The following is a 19,371-nucleotide window of genomic DNA, read 5'->3' as shown; positions in this document are numbered from 1 at the left end:
CTCCTCTGGGAGCCCCGGTGGTGAAACTGTTCTAGCATAAAGAGACAAACACTGACCTCCCCCCTTAGCTGTCCAACCATCCAACCACCCTTTGCTTTGGCGAAAACTGTGCTGCTGAATTAGTCATGAAAAAAGCACGGTAACATTAGCTTCCATGTAGAAACCAAACACCCTTTGAGACGATGACTGTATGCGTTACACCTGAGCCTTTGGGATCTTACATTTACAGCCTACAATCAAATTAGATTCACGTTTGATTCTGAATATTACAAAATGACACGTGAATGTGGAGACTGCAATTTTAATGTGTCTTTTGTGAACGAAAGATGCAACTACTGAGAAAAATGAGTGCCAATCTATAAACACCTGTCCCAGAACGAGAGGTAAACTGATATCTTTGTCTAGGGAGGCCGTGCCTACCTTCTCCGGCCTCACTGACTGACGTGCTGGGGTGAGTCCTTGGTGATGCAATGACCTTTTTGCCTGTGCGGACAGGCCCTTCAACAGATGCTTAATTCACTTTGGCGGTGCATATACCAATAAAATCAAAATGCATTATAATTATACGGTGCATCACTACAAACTACAACGTCAATAATAAATATAGTATTCAATTAGTATTATTTTTTTTCACTATTTTCATGACCGGCTGGAAAAACCAACGCGCCGGGCAGCATATCTAAAATATGGAGATCTGCGCCCCTGTGGGAATGAACACAGTCGACTTCAGTCATGTCTAATCAAAGCGACTCAATTCATTCTCTTTAAACAGTCTCGACGTGGCGACGTACAGACAAAAAAAGCTGGCTTGAAAGTTGCTTGGTTATCCCAACCTGTATTATTTTGGCAACAACTCAAAGGCTTGAGGCGTCTCTTGAAAATATCATTGGATAAAACAGTTATGCAGTACTTTTCTTTCATCGTGAAACCTTTTGGAAATGACGAGTTGAAAAGCCCTGTGTTTACCCTTTTTGATAGAAGCAGGTTGCCGTGGCAACAAAGCCAGATGACATGCATTATTTTTTTAATCGATCAATTCTTGTAAAATAATTCAAACCGCCGCTTATTGTAGAATGAGACAAAATGTATAGGTAAAGGATTTGATGGGATAGGTCTCATCACTGACAGTTGCATAATCTATCAAATAAGCACATGGACAATGTTCATGATCATGAACTCACTGCCCAGGACATTCCTCTGTGACATTTTTCTAATTATCTTTTTCTGTCAGTACATTGCAAACTGTGCTCCCTACCATTAAGGGAAAGGGGGATTCCCAAGAAATAAAGTGATTGATGCGGAAAATATGTGATTATCAAAACAAATCACATTTTAAGACACCAGCTGAGAATGTGTCATTGCAGCGTGATTGCAACGTGGATGCCATTAGACAAGGACCACGTCAAATTGATTCTATGGTAAGTTATCATTCCACGAGAAGGAAAACAAAACTCTTCAGTTCAATTGGAAAACACACAGACGACACGTCCACAAAGTTTTCTGGTGTTAAATGTGAATTTATTTGTACTTGGAAGTCAATGGACAAACAAGACTGTAGTGCAGCCATGGCCAAACTACGGCCCGCGGGGCACATGCGGCCCGTTAAACGTTTTAATCCGGCCTGCTGAACTTGAAAAAAATTAAATGAATAAACCATGTTAATGTTTTAATTTCTAAATACTGTGTTTTTTCAAACACATATATTGTTGTAATGCTTTGGTCATTTACATTTTCCACGATTCTCATTTTATTCTGCTTATTAATCATTCGTGCACGCCCGCTGCAGGCTTCTGTCCTGCACAGAATGTGCAGTATGTGCGTCAGGGCCTGTTTTTGACAGGCTAAGGTGATGCCATGACACCCAAGGTCAGTTTGTTTATGCATGTTTAACACCTGATAGCAAGGTTGACCTCTCGCAAAACTTCCTTTTCCAACAGATAAGAAATTCATGGAAGCAAAGCGAATGACACTTTTGTTCATGCACAGACTTACTAGATAACATGTAGCTTATATCTCTCGAGTCAAAGAAAATAATGATTGTCTTCAGCGACTTAAATAATGAAGTGGTTGTTTTCCAAAATATGTAATTGGCCATACTGGAAACTAACTGTCATCCATTTTGTACGTGGTTACATCCTGAAAAACAGCTTTAACTGCAATTAATGAATGACATGGAATTCATAATTAGATTCACCATAGAAATAGATGTCCGTGTCCGTCACACAGACCAGACTCTATAGTCTAGCTATCAGAGATGCACGTAAAATTGCAACTAGGATGGCAATCAGTGCGTACTCCAAATCAAATATAGATTATAACAATCACGTAATTGTACAAGTACTCCATATTCTTGAGTTTTGTGATTAAAACCCTTTATCAGCCATTAATTGATATAATGTTGCTAGAAAATTCTACATTTCGACCAAAGACTATTATTTCGTTTTTTACCAACTTAAAGGAACCATCCAGCCTCACTCAAAAACTCTAGTTGTGTGTTTTTTGATGAGGAAAAAGATACAAGCTTGCATTTCAAATGTTATCAATTTGTTTTGGGGTAATCAGTAAATAAATAACTACTCTCAAATCACCCCTTTCTAGTCAGTGACATAGCCACGCCCCCCTGCTTCTTCCCATATCTTGGTCAAAGAGAACCAGACACAATTTCCATCCATCCATCTATTATTTGAGCCACTTATTCCTCGCAAGGGTCACAGGTGTGTTGAAGCAAATCGGCAAGGTGCACCCTGAACTGGTTGGAGAGGGTTTCGAGCTTTAGGTTTCTGGGTGTGCAGATCAAAGTCAACGTGACCTGGAGCGCCACCACCAGCACCATCCTTAAGAAGGCTCATCAGAGACTTTATTCACTTCGGTTGCTCTTGAAATATCTCTTTAGCACGAACCCTTCTAGTGTCCTTCTACCAGTGCTTGATTCAAAGCATACTTGGATGTTTCATTGGTGTGTCGTTCTCCACTTGTACAATCGCGGACAGAGAAGCACTCGTCTACAAGATCATCATCAGCTTTTCCCTTCCTTCCCTGGACAATTTCAATCCCCAGCACTGTTGAAAGAAGGCCAAACAAATACTCAGGGATTGTTCCCATCCAGCGCATGCACTTTTCAAGCGTCTACCTTCTGCCAGATGCTTTAGGAGACTCAAACCAAGAACATGCCAATTTAGGAATAGCTTTTAGAGCGATTGGACTCTATTTTGTAGACTTTTCCTGTTTCAATCTGGTATTACTTGAATTGGAATACAATACTTTACTCATTTTCTTTCTTTAAGCCTGAGGGCCAGGGTACCTTGTTTTGGTTTTCATTTTGAATGTTGACTCCACAGAAATAATTCCAGTTTCTATATTTGCAGAACATATCATGTGGCATGGCTATATTTAATCAGAATCTGAATGCCCTTTATTGTCATTATACTCAGTGTACAACAAGATTAGAGAGCTCCCCTCTGAAGAGCAAATGTAAATAATAAAAATAAAATAATAATAATATTCAGTACTGACCAATGGCATAAAATTATGATGATCGGCGTAGAGAGTTATGGTGATTGACAGATGATTGGAGAGATTATTATTTTCTCCTCCAATATCAGCCATTCAATATGACTGGCTGGCCCCAAACTATTCTATTTCCGAAATCAGGGGGCTGTGGGAATTCTGGACGGTTGTTTTTAGCCCCCTGATGCCGATGGGCCCTGATGCATCGCACCGGTTGCAACTCTGATATTTATGCCACTTGGTACGGACTCCTTCTGCACATTGTTGTTTTGACACCACGATGTTGGCTATTTGCAGTGTAATTTCATTCAAATTAATTTCATTCTACTTTCATGAATAACCTTTTTATTTAACCTTTTATGACATTTGCTTCATCTGCAAACCGGATGAGATAGCAGTTGTATGTGGCATATGTAGGCAGAGTTTCCGTGTAAGCGAGGCAATCAAATAAATACAAAAATGACCAAACGAAATGATTTGCAAATTAATCATTTAAATGCCGATGTGACATTTCATTTTATGATTTTTTTTCCTTTAACAGAAAAAGACATTTCCCTAAATCAAAATGCCCAAATCAACCAATGAATAGAAAAGAAATTTGAAAAAAAACAAACACTTGAATCAAAACCTCACCATGTTATTATCATGAAAGAATAGTTTATCTCCGGTTTGAAATGGATTCAATGCTTTGCCATTAATTAAGTGGGAAACATTACTTTGATTTATGAACGTTTTTGGTAACAAACGGGGTCATAGAACCAATTAAGTTCGGAATTAAGCTTCCATTGTAATATGTAAGAGACACTGACAACAAACGTATAAATTTCCACTTTCCACTCAATATTATGGTTGAGAAAGATACTTTTGATGGTTGAACGATTACATATAAACCAAGTGAGTCACAGTAAGTTGTCTTTATAAAAAAAATAAGAAGAAGACTAAAAAAAGCAAAAACAATGTTATGTAAATTTACTTTCATTGTCTTGTTCCTGAAATATTGATTCATGCGTCACAGATGAGCCGAGTCAATTGCGGTTTGTTCCCCCTCTATTTTGAAACCCACTCTTTGCATCACTTTACCTTCCCTGTAATGTGTGGTTTCCTCATTTGTATATGCTGTACATCCAGCCTGAGGTGGCTGATGGGAAAAGACGACTGGAAGGAGTTAGCCAGATTGTTTAAGTTTTTGTGTTTGCTGTGTCAGTCGACTCCCTCGTCTGTTCTTGAGCATACTAGCTGCCCCCGTGCGTGTGCTCCCACAATTGAATTTTTATTTTGGGGGTCTTACGCCTCAAATACTCCATATTGTATTAGTATTATTTTGAAAATAACTTGATTCATGCCATTGTGAAAAATCAGTCATTCTAATTTGGAGCTTAATATCTCTTTGATGCTTCCATTCCATTGTAGGTTTTACTGGGGTCCGAACTTCTTTTCTGTGCCACCAACATTGTAGATAGAGTGCAGTTGCTTCTGCTTTGTCATCAGTGTGACTTGACTTCACTTGTACATAAATGTTTAGCTTCTGTGTCAATGGGCCACTAATGTAATAGCAACGCAATGTCCTTGGTAGTTTTGGTGTGAAAGGTATCTATGGTGTTCTAGTGTTAAGGTCAGCCACAAATATAAAATCTTGCTCAAGGATTTACTATATCAGTGAACTCTGCCAAAAGTTCACTAAAGTTCAACTCCGAACAAGTCCCATAGCAATAAAACACATCAGCTTCTACAGTGGTTATTGTCATAACTTTTGCAACACAGTACATTACGGTTGTAACAGAAATGGGAAATGAATTGAATAGGAATTGAATAGGAAAATCTGTTTTGAGTTTTGAGACGTGCGATACACTGACAAATGCAGTTTTCATATACCTGGAACCCATCAAAAATGTATCAAAAAGTTAATTTGAGCAGTACTGACATCACATTAAACACGACCAACCACATAGCTAAAGCTTATACAATGCCAGTGCTACTAAATTAAAGCAATATAATATAAAAGCAATGTCATTGAAACCCTCAAAACACTTGAGTATAAACAGATGGAAAACCAGGTGATGATGATGAATGAAGCATCTGTAAATTAAAAAATGGAATGCATATAAGTCACCATTATGTTACAATCCACTCTCCATTTGCAAGTTTGTGTGACCCCTGTGGAGTCTTTCATTGGCACATGCGTTAGCTTAAGGCTAGCTAGCCACTAGTTCAGCTGCAGGAATGGATAGGTGGGTTTTTTTATTTAAAAAAAAAAAAAAAAAAGACAAGCAAACACATTGTCCCCCACCCCTCCAAAAGAGATGTCCAGATACAAAATAAAAATGAAATCCCAGCCTCCCAAGTGGACAAAAAAAAGATATTTTTAAAATGAGCTGGGTCCTGAAGGAGCACGGTACCACTCCATTGCTGCTAACTGCTCCACAGCCCACCCACTGACGTACACATTAATTATATAATTATTAATTTAATTTCTGAAGTTATAATATTATGACCAGAATCATTACACACAATATAGTTGCACTTCCTGTTGCGGCAAAGCGGCTGCATGCACCTTATAGACTATCATTAAATTATCCATCCATTATCCTCCTCCTCCTCCATCCTAAATTTCGAGGAAAATGCCTGTAAAGATGACTGTTTAGATCGTACTCAAGGATCAAAGAAAGTTACTAGAACAGTCTTTGAATTAAAATATATTTACTATTATCTGTTACAAGCTTCACAAAAATAGTTGTTGAAAATGTGATTAATTGCAAGAAAATATGAATTTTTTCATTGCAATTAATTAGTTTTAAAAAAGTGAATTTCTGCAGCACAAGAAGAGTTTGGAGGTTCCATCCAGGAGTTCCATATTGACAATTCAAGCGTTGGTGTATACACGTGAAAAGTTAACGCGTGGAATAAATGATTGATTAAAAGGGTCCTGGGCTTCCCATAATAAAACAGCGCGTTCCAGATGTTTACTAATAAGACCGCCCATTCCCCCATATAAGGTAATGGGCGGTCTGTCCAAACCAACTACCTTATTTTGATTGGCTGATCTGTCTGACATGACCGCTCTTAAGAAGCCTTTCTTGTTGCTCATTGGTCCTCATGCTTGGTACGATATAGGGGCATTATCCTAATCAGCGGCGGACAGCAAGGAGGGGGACAAGGCGGAATCCAAACAAGGCTGTGGTGCTTGGTGTGGCGTGGCACGGCACTTCGTTTCAACACGAACTGACCACCACTGGCAGAGGGTGAAGAATGCTTGAAAACAAGAGAGAGCGCTTGAAAACCTTCATCCGGAAGATCGACCAGAGGGCCATTGTCCGAATCAAACACTTCATGAAAGAAAGGTAAGCAGAATGAATGCTGGTTGCCGGTGAGCATCACCCAATAGAGAGGATGCTAACCGTTAGCATTTCAATGATGACAGCAATAATTCTTGTTTCATAGTATGAGACTTCCTACTGCAGAACATCGTGAGAATTGATCGTCTGAATTATCACAGATTTGTAATGTGCATGATTTCTAGATACGACTATAGCTGCTGTGCTAACGAGTTAGCCACTCGTTGGTCTGAAGATGCTGAGACCTTTAAATGGAGGCTCTTGTTACTTTTGCACGTTTCACGGGATTATTCATGCAAAGTTTGTGTGCACAACCTTTCATTTGCCATTCTCGCTTGCACAACTGCAGTTTTAACGACTTGAATATGGTCATATACATATAAGTGGTAATGTGACAGCTGACTATGGAATTATGTATACAGGTTGTCAAATAACCGGTTTGTCACGTTTAAAGGAAATGCATTTATGTGTTACCATATTGTGGTTTGCTCCGTCAGTGTACTATTTTAGTAAGTGACGACCATACTGACAAAATGAGTGTGCTCTACCATCCCTCATGCTGAGCAAACATGACTTCATCAATCTCACTATGTGAGTCAGTTTGCCATCACAATATTTCCTTCTGTGTTCTATGTAGACCAGAAAGACTGTAACATTTGTAATCCACCTGCTTCAGTCATGCATTCACATGCTGCTGCATTAAGTGATCCTCTAAAATAAAGAGCTGATGTCTTTTGAGGCGTTTCTCATACGTCCGTCATTGCTACTCATCAGCAAGCTCATTTTCTAGGAACGAGGCATATAGCTATCAATTACAGGGTCACATTATGCTATGTGAGATTGTATATATAAAATTAACAGTTTGAGAGGCTTGAAATAATAAAATAGCCAATTCGATTGTAACCGTGCTTTCCAAATGATGCTCCCAGGGCCAACAACAGAAATCCACAGAAAAACGGTTGGCTGTGAAGAAGTTTGCTCGATATTAGCAGGAATGTTGAACCGTAGCCCGCAAACCAGCTGGTCCTTGTTGAAGTCATGAGTTGCCTGTGCAAGGCAGTCCTAATGACCACTCCTTTTGTGCTTGCGAAGTTGAGATAAGATGGCCTGTCAGAACACTATGCTGGCTTGCTGAATGTCATCAAATTTAGATTCTCTCATACTTAACTCCTGTTTGCATGTAGAAATTCCAGTTCATCCTGGTTGACCACAGTTGTCCTAATGTTAGTAACATTTTTATTTCCTGTACGATTGAGGGAAGAGGGCCAAGAGGATTCTGCCCAGTAATATTATACACAAATTTACAGTTTCATGGACTGGACGTACAGGGTATATTTCAATTAATCACTGTTTCATTATACATCACTGTCAATAAGATTATGTACTTCCCAATTACCTCTATATTTTGGAGTTTTGACTACGTATGGCCAGTATGAGTCGGCGGTCGGTGCACAAAATTGCTATAATCTTTACGATGTCGTTTTAATGACCTTTTTGTAATAGTTTAAAATGTGTTTCCTTACTATAACGATACCTTTCTTGAAAAAGACCAAGTTGAGGTTAGTTTGTTGACTTGGCCCTCGGCAAGCGTTGTAGTGGCCCCTTTGTAAAATAAATTCCCCAACCCATGCTGCGATAGATGGGTTTTAATCGTAATTATTTTTTTTTACCATAATCTTTTGCTCACGTGTGTGCCCACTGCGACGATTTGAAGAATGATGACCGCTGTCTGCGTTGCCAGTCCACATACAGGAAGTGATGTGAGGCGCTGTGCACAGAGCCACATGACTTTTTCACAAACACACATTCAGTAATGCATGCACACAGACGCGTTCTTTTTCACTGGACACACGCACACGCACACCCCCCCCCACACACACACACACATACACACACGCACGCACACACACTGCATTCTACAGACTTAGGCCTGGCAGGCTGCCACAAACTGCATTTTATTTTGCCCGAACAAGTATCTCACTTTCCCTGCCCTTCCTGTCCACTCTGTTAAAGCTCAAACACTTAGGCAGTCTACACTGCAAGTCCAAGTGCCCATTTCTGATTTAAGGCCAAATGCATTTATGTTGTATTACATAAAGTATATCCGATAGCACCGCGCTTACATTGATGCAACATTTGAAACCATTTATATGCACAGGCCCAAATTGTGTGTCAAAACTGGATGCCTGTGAATTCAGCATTGAGCCCATCACTGTAATCCAGAATCATATTTTAGTTGCCTTTAATTTTCATAGTTTTGTCATAAATGGAAGCGGAGTAATCACAGAGTTCAAACCAAAAGTGAGTGCTTAACGGCAATTGCTCGACTTCTCTTTTGTGCAGTTTCGTGTGTTGACAACTGAGATGCTCCATGTAATTTTCCATCCACGTCTACCCGAATTGTCGCATTTAAATATTACAGCGGCTCGATCGAAGTTCTGGTTAACATTAAAATGTGCAGCAGTTTTAAATTTAAAAAAAAAAGCCAAATATTAAAATGTCGTCATTGAAAGCCATATCATATGCTTTGTTACAGCTCCAGCTGTTGTGAAATGCGCTATATAAATAAATTGTATTATTTTGTTCTGAGTATAAGCTGTAATTGCACCTTTTAACCTTGGAAGTTTTAAGGCGGATAACAATCCATTTCTCTCCAGAAGATGGCAGTCTCACACAATGGGTTGGCTTCAGAGCAAATGGTTTTGTCTTTCATCTCTATGGGGATGTCCAAATATTTTTGCCATTGTGCTCATGTTGGCAAAATAAAGCAATTAAGTTCGCTCAGGTTTTTTTGTTCATGACTGGAATCAGTCGAAGAAACTAAGGTGTATTGTTTGCTACATTCTTAAATCCTCTCCTGTACAATTTTTTTAAATTTTTTTCTTTAACTGTCTTAGCATTTGCCCACTAGCTGCTGCCTGTTCATTACTGTACACTGCGCTGCTAGTAAGGTTGATCCTAATTTGAAGAGCTTCTGGAAATTTAAATCTCAATTTACTTTGCAACGCTTTGTTTTATTTTTTTTAACCCTGCAATTGACTGGCAACTAGGGTGAACCGTGCCTCGCACCCAGTCAGAGAAAATAGATCAGCCAGTAAGAACCTATTTGTGCGAGTTGGCAATGCGATGCTCCATTAACATGTCTATTGAACTAAGTATGATTGGCGATTTGAGGACTCATTTAAAAAGTAAATGACCCACCAATAGGCTCCTTGCCCCCGATTGTTTACCCTCCTACTGTTACAGTCATTTCCATAACAACACAGGCTCCGACCACTAGAAAAGACAAAGCTTATTGAGGAATTTAGGTCCGGACCCCAACCATCTCTTTTGGTGTTGTCTCAGACATATTCACACTCTACTTTGCATTTCCTTGCTTGTGTTACGCTTGGGTGTATTCAAGTGTTGCTGTAAAAATAGACCTTTACTCCCATTGCATTAGTCAGTAAATGTGTCGAAGTGCAAAAGGTCTTCCTAGTGTTGGTTTAAAACATTACCGTTTCGGAGGGACAACAGCATGGATAGACGAGAAGCAATAAACAAACAGTGGCCTGTTGCTGAGAGTTGTGCTGAGGTTTTGGGAAGGTAAGACTTGAAAATCTCTGACTCACTATCTCTATTCACTGATTCGTGTTTGTGTTGATGTTTAGTGATGTTTTTTTTAAACCATGGCTAGCGTCTTTTCTTTCATCGTAAAGGCAGGCTAGGGCTGTGGTTGTTAAAGCTTCTAAATGATGCCCCTTTTATGTTTAGCAGTATTCCAGTGAGCGCAACAGATCAATTGTAATGTGTAAAACGTGGTTCTCCTCATTAAACTTGACCATGCATGCATATAAAATATTTTCCTGCTTGTAATCTCAGTTTGACAAACCGTCTTCATGTGATGCTACTTGTCCAAAGATTAAATTTAACCCCGTGAATGAGTCAAACTGTACCATTTTGTAATGTTGTCAGACACGCCACTCAATCTGGGAAGTGGGTGTTGTGGTCAGTCTAAACGCAAAGTTTGTCAATGTTGTTGCCAGTAAAATACACAACGTAAAAGACATTTTTATTCATTTCCTGTCATGTAAATGTACTTTGATTGGCTTCCTGATCCACTGTGCAGTAAACAGAGTAACCTACCAACCAGTGTATTGTGAGACAGGCTTAATACAATCCAGAAAAACCTGTAAGCTACTGAACAAATACACTGTAATTGATTCCAATTAATTCAGGCACAGGATGGAATGATGAACTAAGGAGGCGGCGCTGTTTTGGGTGTTGGAAAGAAACACCCTTTTTTGTTGTTTCCATTTAAAAGCCTCCCTTCTTTGCAAAATTGCAATGACACCATTTCAATACTGACTCATTAAAGTTTAACCTCTTGTCAAGAGAAAACAGAGCAGATGGAAACAAATGCTTGTCAGCAGACAAGGTGGCTGCAAAAAAAAGAAAAAAACATCCCCACTTTTCTTTTCCTGTTCATCACATTGGAGAGTCTGTTGGCTGCTGAAGCATCTGTAGTAACATGCCTACAAGATAGAACTAGAATTAGCTCACCACTCCCAGTTTTTACTTGCATGGTTAATCCAGGCAGGCAATAATGACATGGTCTGCCTCCAGCTGCTCGTTTTCCCTTCACCGCCTGAACTTTGCTCCAGTTATTTAAGGTGATGCAGCACATTCATATTGGGTTCCCCCATTTTGGAAAAATCATCTATTTTTTTAATAGTATCAATTAAACGTTGCCCTGGCAGGTTTTCCCAAATGCCTGTCATGTCGCCAAACCTTTTGTAATATGATCGTGTCAAACCACTCCTAGATAAAGCCGGACTAGCCAGTTTTAGCAGGTTATTTTTGCATCTGCCCTTTTTTTTTGTAGAAGGGGTAAGAATGACAGCATTTGTCAGTGGAAGATTTACAATAATTTTCTGAGCTCAGCGCTGCTTCTGTGTGCATTTTGTGTTTGTGTTTGCGCTCTGGTACGTGTGCTGTGCTCCCTTCTATTATGCCTGGTTGGCTTGAGGGGGCGTGGCGATGTGTGACGTCACCCTCTTACGGAGTGTCACACCACCACAAGCACATACGGCAGTGGCTTCCTCATTCAGGGCATTCATACAAAATAGCACGATGAAGACTGTGGTTTGTACCCGATAGGATTAGTGTCATTGTAAATCTAGTTGTTTTTTTTTTTTCTTTGTGGTGACGGCATGCAGACAGAACTATTTTAAGACAGATTAAGGTTTTGTTTTGTTTTAGAAAAGGAAATGCCAACTGTCAGTCGATATATGAGTTTCCGTTCATCAAAAAGGTTTAAGTTTTCCAGGTAAGATGGATATATATTTTTGTCCTCTCCTTTTGGTGTCTATTGTTTTAATATCAATAATTAGTAATTTAATGTTTTCACTGTGTTTGTTATTGAATTATTGCTATTTTGTGTTTTATTCTGTTAAGCGCTTTGTTACAGATGCAACTGTTATGAAATGCGCGATACAAATAAAGTTGTATTGTATTGCGTTTCATCTTGTCAGGTGTAATCGAGACTCAATTTAGTAATGCATTGCTAAGACTTGAAAGTTGCTTTCCCTCCCAAGGCTATTAATCTGTTTTGAGCCAAAATAAGGACATGTGTTGTGTGAAAATGTAATTTGAAAAAAAACGCGTTGTTTTTTTTCTGCGTTAATGTTTAGGATAGAGAATGCAAGAAATGACCGGTTAATTGATTAATTAATTGCACGGTTTTGAGCCCCTCAGTTTTTGTGATCTCATGTATTCAAACTGTTCTCACCTGTGGTTGGCAACGACTGTGTTGTCATAATCCACGTTTACATAACCTAATTCCGTAGACAAAATGTTGTGAACATTTCACCTTTCTCAATACACAGCCCCTCTAACTTGCTGTTGTAACAGAATGACGTCTCAAAAGAGGAAAGTAACAATAACAGTTGTGTAATGATAGATGAGCCCACTAGAGATTGTGGTGCCACATGTTGCTGTTACTTGGTGACTTATTGACCACACAAAATAATCATGACAAGTGTAGGTGCTATTTGTGTGTACATCAAATGGATTCTCATATAGCAAATTCTTCTTTTACTATGTCCAGCAACTACCCAGTTGAGAGCAGTGGTGGCGGAGTGCCAGCCAAATTGAAGAAGACCAGAAGCACTTTAAGTAAAGACGGTGTCAAAAAAGTGGAGGCCAGGAAGACGTTGAGTTTGGAGGCCGCTCAGCTGCAGATCGAGGAGCAGCATAAAACCCTCACCAGACAGTTGGCCATCAGGTAAACGGAGCCTTTCAAAGAATATCCATTGGACCCACACCCAGTTCTTTTTTTATTTTTTTTAAAGTGCTATGTTTCAATGCACAGATGGTGACATGTTTAGCTTGATGTGGCATCACCATAATGTGAACCTGTATCACAAGACTTGAAGCTGTTGAGCCAAGTCATGACACATGATTGTACTGCCCGGGCTCACATGATTTTAATGTGTGAGATGCCCTCATGATATCAAGGGTGCACAATGAGGTTGTCTACAGTCATGTGAGCCCCATGGCACTTCAAGAATGTCAAATACTGAAATCAGTGTAAATCAATCCATCTTTAATAGAACCGATCACATCTTGCCTGCTACACGCGCGCCGAAAATGAATGAACAAGTCTGATTTGTGTAATTGAATGCTGACAACAGAAGTACTCGATTGGATTCTGTCATTATTTGCAAAGTTTGGTTTATCCACAACTAAGTATGTTCTGTATGTATATCTAGGTCGCAGACTTTCGATGTTGAATGCAGAGGCTTCGAAAGGACTCAGGCCAGCGGCGCACGAAGCGTAAGTCCACTTTACCTTTTGAAGTGTACAGTTATAATATTAGGAGAAGTTGTGCCTCTCTCTTGTTGGGAGGCATGTGCAAACATAACAGTCACACTCGGAATGTAGCACAAAACCAGCAAGCTGAGACCTACAATTCCCTCTGTGATCACCTTAAATAAACAGGAAAACATTTCTTACGTAATTCATTCACTTTATGTCCTCTTGTACTTGGTAAACTAACTGCTGCACTTTTTTTTTTTTTTTTTTAAATACCGTAGTCTGTTGAACTCATTTAACTTGGAGTGAATAGTAAATATTGGTCTCTCTGTAATGTTTTTAGACCTGTGAGAGGGCAATGGTTAACTTTATTTTACAACTCGGGCTGCTGTTTACATGTTGCATGGTGTGGAAAAAATTGGGGGTTGCACTTTTCCGAAAAAACAGGGCAGCGCTAACTTTTTTCTTCTAACTTTTAGAGTTTCATAAAGCACAACGCAACATTCCACAAGTTGTTTCCAGACATTCCAGAAAGTGAAGACTTGATGCATGGTAAGTAAACATGAATTTAAAACAATAAATGACAACTTTTCCAGTGAGTTAATTCTATATCCGAGTTGATCAAATGTCCCACTTCCCTCCCCAGCATACATCTGTGCCCTGCAAAAGGAAGTGCCCTACCATGGTCGACTTTACATCACCAATAGCCATGCCTGTTTCCACTCCTCTGTTCTGCTCAAGGACACCAAGGTAAGCAGGCAGCCTGTTGAAGATTATAAACTACAGTCGCTGCCCTAATTTAGGGATGCCCCTACCCTCTTATTGTATCAAACCATTTTTTTTTTTTTTTGTAATTTTCTGTTGAAGTTTCAACCAAATATAATGTATGTTTCCCCATCTATGCCATTCCAGGTAGTGATCGCTGTCTCCTCTATTAACATTGTCAAAAAGCAGAACACTGCTTTACTGGTACCAAACGCCTTGTCAATCCGAACCACAGATAGAGAAAAGGTTAGTTCTCCTCTCCGGGCCAACGGAGCTTGTAATCATATTTGTCAGCTGAGCACGTAGCTGATGTTTTGTCTGTTCTGTTCCCTGATGACATTCAGTTCCTGTTTGTCTCGCTACGGAACCGAGAAGCGTGTTATCAGCTGCTGCGCTCCATCTGCCCACAGCTTGAGGTGAGAGGTCCAGGACGCCAGTGCTCTCTGAATCGCGAGTTATTCAAACTGTAGATAAAAGTAATGCATGTGATGTCAGTAATGTCGATATGCAGAGAACTCAAATATCAGTATTCTTAATATCTGTTTGGAAAAAGTCTCATTTGTAACCCTATAACGATATTTATATTTTCCATTAAATTTGTCAACTGACAAATATGTCCAGCACCGTCATCATATGTGTGTGTATTTGGTTTCCAGGACCGCAGCGCCAACAGTAGTCCGGTCATCTCCTCTGCTGAGCAAAGCTTTGACAAGAGCAAACCCGTGGTAAGCGAATTTGTTACACTGCTGGTTTTGTTTTCTACTACTGCTTCTTTGTATATTTTGAAACCACAAGAGATGATTTTTAAATAAATTCAGTCACTTCTGTGTCTCCTGGTCCGTTATGCCATTCAGTCGGCAGCCGTGTGCCGCTGAATAAACTCCTTATTGTTTGTGTCCCATCATGGCAGAATTCCAGCCAGTCTAGTCTGGATGGCAGCTTTGACCTGTTCGATGGCTCAGAGTCACAGTCGATCCAGGACCAACCTCTGCACAACACACACAAAGGTGAGAGGTCAATGCTTTATGAGAATTTTTCTTTTCACATTTGGATGGAAATAGATTGACAAAAATGTCTATTTTGTGACTTTCAAACGCAAATTCAAAATTGTTCATGAGGATCTATTCAATCCACACTTATCTCGTTGTTGGTGACTTTTCATCAGTTCATAATAATTCTGTGAAAACAGTTCTAGTGAAATGATCAAAGCTATTAATGCTGTAGCAACAAACTACTGTTCCTTATTGAACTAACTCATCGCCGCCTCGTGTAGCAATGCAGACATAGCCAAAGATCAAATCGCTAGACTTGACATAAAAGTGGGAGAACAAGATATCCGTAACCAGATTTAATTTGGTCTTGTACTGTAAACGTAGTCATTGTCTGTCTCTTTGTCTGCAGAGACTGCACTACCTAACGGTAAAGGATCCTCCTTCAAGCACGTGCATGTGCTGCAGAGTGACAGCTCATCTTCGGAGGAAAATCTGACCGTTTCAGGTATCAAAATCAATCCCGCAATTTGCCAAATGGCAATTCATTCAAAATATTTGCAAGGACTCATCGCTTGATCCGTTCACATATTAAAACACAAAATTGTGCCGTGTCTGTGTTTGAATGCTCTTGAATAAATGATGCCTGAAAGCCAAATTTAGCTGCGGCCTGCCAACGTGACATTGACGTTAATGCCGTCCTTGCATGTTTGCTTCCCCCCCCTCAGCTCCAGGTGGCTCGTGGGTTTGGAATGTGACGGAGAAGGCCAAGTCTCTGCTGGTTCAGAGAGAGGCCAGCACCCTCAACACGCTGCTCCTCATCTACTTGATACTGTAAGTTTCTTGCGATAAGCTTCATTTACATCACCCCCCTCATGCAAAATGGTTTGATTTTTAGGAATTGTTAGCTCGAAGTCAATTGTTTGTATAATCTAATCTTACGTCATAGCAAACGCTCGATTTATGTTTCCCACGCAACACTTCAAGAAGTTATTGTTCCCAAATAGTCGTGTGTGACTGTTTGTTTCAACGTTTCTCTTCTCTTCAGAGTGCTGGTGCTGCTGCTGTCCTCGGGCTACATTGGGTTACGCATCGTGGCCCTGGAGGAACAGCTGACGTCACTTGGTGCTTTGCCTGAGTTCACCCTACAGAGTGGGTAAGTCATCTGAGACAAGCACCAACCAAATGTCGTGAACAATGCAGCTTAGGCATCAAGAGGTGTGAGGCGATTAAAAATGGTGTAATTAAAAAAAAAAAAAAAAAACTTGCGAACGCTCAGTGACTTTTAGATGAGCTAAAAGGCCAAACGCAACACAATAATTACAGACGTGTCGTCAGCCGCTATTCAGACTGTCAGCTTGCAAATCTCCTGTCCGATCGGGGAATGAAAGAACCTCCAAGATGAGTGACAGTCTCTGCGCAATTGAAGCATTTTACCACGATGTACGTATGACGTGTGGTGCAATTCACATGAGTTCCCGCAGCTCCAAACTCCCTTTGTTATTAGCGCACAAGTCGCTAGTGACGTTGGTTGGCTCCCACTAGGGCTGTAGCTAGTCATTTGGATGCTAAAGGCTAACATCGTCAGCGTCCATGTATTATAGTTCAGTTTTGACCAAAGGTGATTTACATAATTTAGGACACTTCGTCCATCTTTTTAAATTTGTTACAATGATTTGACCTCTTTAATTAGCCTACTAATATTTAACACCATATATTTTGATTATTAGTCTTCAAGATGAATTCTAGGAAATTCTCCTGCTTCTTGAGGATTATTTAATAGTGAATCATATCAACGCTTTCTCTGTAATTAAGAACCTTAATCAACATTTAAAGTAGTAACTTTTCAACCAGCAGAACTGCTTACCAAAAGAAAAAAAAAAAACATTTAAATCCTTGTGATACAAGTGACTGACATGTATGAGGAAAAGAAGTGGGTGGTTACAGAACAACTTCATGCCTTTCGCTGATTCACATTAACAGATGCAATTACAAAAAAGACGCAGGCAATTGTTTAAATGACAATGAACATGTTGACAGATTACTGCATGTGACGTGCTCACACGAAGACTAAGCACATGCAACTTTGTTGTATCCTTCACGTTTTTTGTCTTTTGAGTATTGCTTCATGTGCCTGTTCATTGACGTTTTGCTGTGCTTTGCTCATGCTATGTCCCCCTCCCCTCTTCTTCCAGGTACCGCCAAGACACATAACACTCAGCAACCAAAGCAGGGGTAGAACAGCTAACTTGTGACTTGGAGGATCTCTTCCAGCAGGAGACATTTCACCTTCTCCGAACCGTGCGCCCACGTCACGGTCACTTCACATCAAGAGAAAAGTGGCCAATCTGTGCAATTTCAGAGACATTTTTTTTTTAACTTGAAGGGCTATACGCTTGCAGTAGATTTAAAAAAAGAAAAATAGAAAGAAAAAAAAAGAGTGAGAGGCCACCACTTAATCACACGGAGCCGAGACGAAACGCACGTACATCCTGCCTGGTTGCAGCGTGTCTTGCTGTGTGGACCAAAGCCAAGCTCGGAGGACGTGTGAGCTAGCGACTGTTCCACATTTTCTTCCTCTCTTTCGGCATGCCGTCTGAACAGGGCTATACCCATCAGCATTAGCCAACAGTCGTGCTCACCTCGGCACTGCAGACGTCGCGCTGCCACTAGCCAAAGATGTGCATGTTTCTCTGCATGACGTTCACCCTCACCCTTTCTTCCGTCTTTGTAGCAGAAGGAACGCGTCTGTCTTGTTGGAAACTTGGGTACCTCTCTTTTGAATGTCTTCTTTCTAACCTGCTGTGGACTGAGATGATGATGATGATGATCAGCTCACAGCAGTCTCCTCTCACGGTCTGTTTCTTTATATCTTACTCTTCTTTGATGTGATTTAACAAGTTTAATGATCAATGCTCAGAGGTCGACCTTCATAATCAATGCATACATAGTTGGCAGCAAACTTGAACAACAGGTTTCAATGTGTTGCCAAATGTTTTTGGACGAAGTAGCATTTCTGTGTCTAGTCAATTTTCTTTTCTTTGTTTTTTTCTTTTTTTGGACGTATTAGTTATGGTTATACTTTGTCTGTATTCGGGAGAATCGACTGACCACAAGTTGTCCGTCCCGTACTCAAAAAAACCACACTTGTTGATAAGGTCCAAGTTTCACGAAAAAAATAGCTCCACAAAATTTCAAACTGCTACAAATTAGTATTATGCATGGCAAAATGTCTTTTATTTCTGTGTGTTGCTTTTAAAATCAAACTTTTGTGCGGAAGATAATGTGTTAAGAAGGAAGAAAAAATGCTAAGATGTGAGTGAAAGGAGCGAGTGCACTTTACCAAATGTGTTGTGCCTGTCACAATCCGATTGCCGTGTTTGGATTGTGTAGAAATGGCAAAAAGTTGTCGTTTCGGGTGTTTGGCTGACGGTGCTAAGATCTTTATTTGTTTATTCACTCAGGGCTGGTGGGCACAACCCACCAGGTAGATATTCCTTTGTCATTTCAAAGTATGTGCTTGTCATTGGGCTCTACGTCTTGGCTTGGCGTGTGTCTCTACAGTCTCTTAGAGAGAGTCCCCCACTTTATTAATTTGACTTTTCTCTATTGCTTAACTGAATAATTTCCCCGTAAGATGCGTTTAAAGTGCATCACAAGTCAAGTTTGCTGTATCAGACACACGCAGTACTGTCAGTCTCCCACCAGGGGGTAGCACATGCCCACAGCCACTGTCCTCAAGCGTAGCCAATGCAAAAATCCAAACGAGGGCAGCGTTTTTTGGTTTTGCACTATTGAGTGTAAATTTTGTACCAACTGTTAAGTCCTTAATTATACTATGGCCCAATATATATATATAAATATATTTATTTGCATTCCGTGTAATTCAAAGTAGTCTCTGTGAGATGACTTTGCTTTTGTTGAAAATAAATCATGTTGCGAAAAACTCTTGTTGCTTGATTTATTGCCCTCAAGACTTAATT

At 40.0% G+C, this 19,371-nt stretch overlaps 1 protein-coding gene across 2 annotated transcripts; it reads left to right on the top strand.

The window, feature by feature from the left end:
• The first annotated feature begins 6,600 nt into the window (after window positions 1-6,600).
• LOC148324235 (GRAM domain-containing protein 2B) lies at window positions 6,601-19,334 on the top strand. 2 transcript variants are annotated; one of them, XM_088313309.1, is made up of 13 exons: window positions 6,601-6,845; window positions 12,928-13,104; window positions 13,592-13,655; window positions 14,114-14,186; window positions 14,281-14,384; window positions 14,547-14,645; window positions 14,744-14,815; window positions 15,056-15,124; window positions 15,310-15,406; window positions 15,801-15,896; window positions 16,117-16,222; window positions 16,437-16,544; window positions 17,584-19,334. In XM_088313309.1, the coding sequence occupies exons 1-13, from the start codon at window positions 6,754-6,756 to the stop codon at window positions 17,600-17,602; spliced, it is 1,176 nt and encodes a 391-aa protein (XP_088169435.1). In that variant the 5' UTR covers window positions 6,601-6,753; the 3' UTR covers window positions 17,603-19,334. The 2 variants fall into 2 exon arrangements, with proteins under 2 accessions (XP_088169435.1, XP_088169436.1); XM_088313310.1 differs by lacking the exon at window positions 6,601-6,845 and adding an exon at window positions 11,903-12,147.
• The last annotated feature ends 37 nt before the right edge of the window (window positions 19,335-19,371 follow it).

Source organism: Idiotropiscis lumnitzeri, chromosome 13 (genome assembly GCF_059441095.1).
Source record: "Idiotropiscis lumnitzeri isolate Australia: NSW breed Sydney's pygmy pipehorse chromosome 13, RoL_Ilum_1.0, whole genome shotgun sequence".
Taxonomy (NCBI): domain Eukaryota; kingdom Metazoa; phylum Chordata; class Actinopteri; order Syngnathiformes; family Syngnathidae; genus Idiotropiscis; species Idiotropiscis lumnitzeri.
The sequence above is the reverse complement of the archived record's forward strand: the minus strand, read 5'-3'. Positions and strand labels throughout refer to the sequence as shown.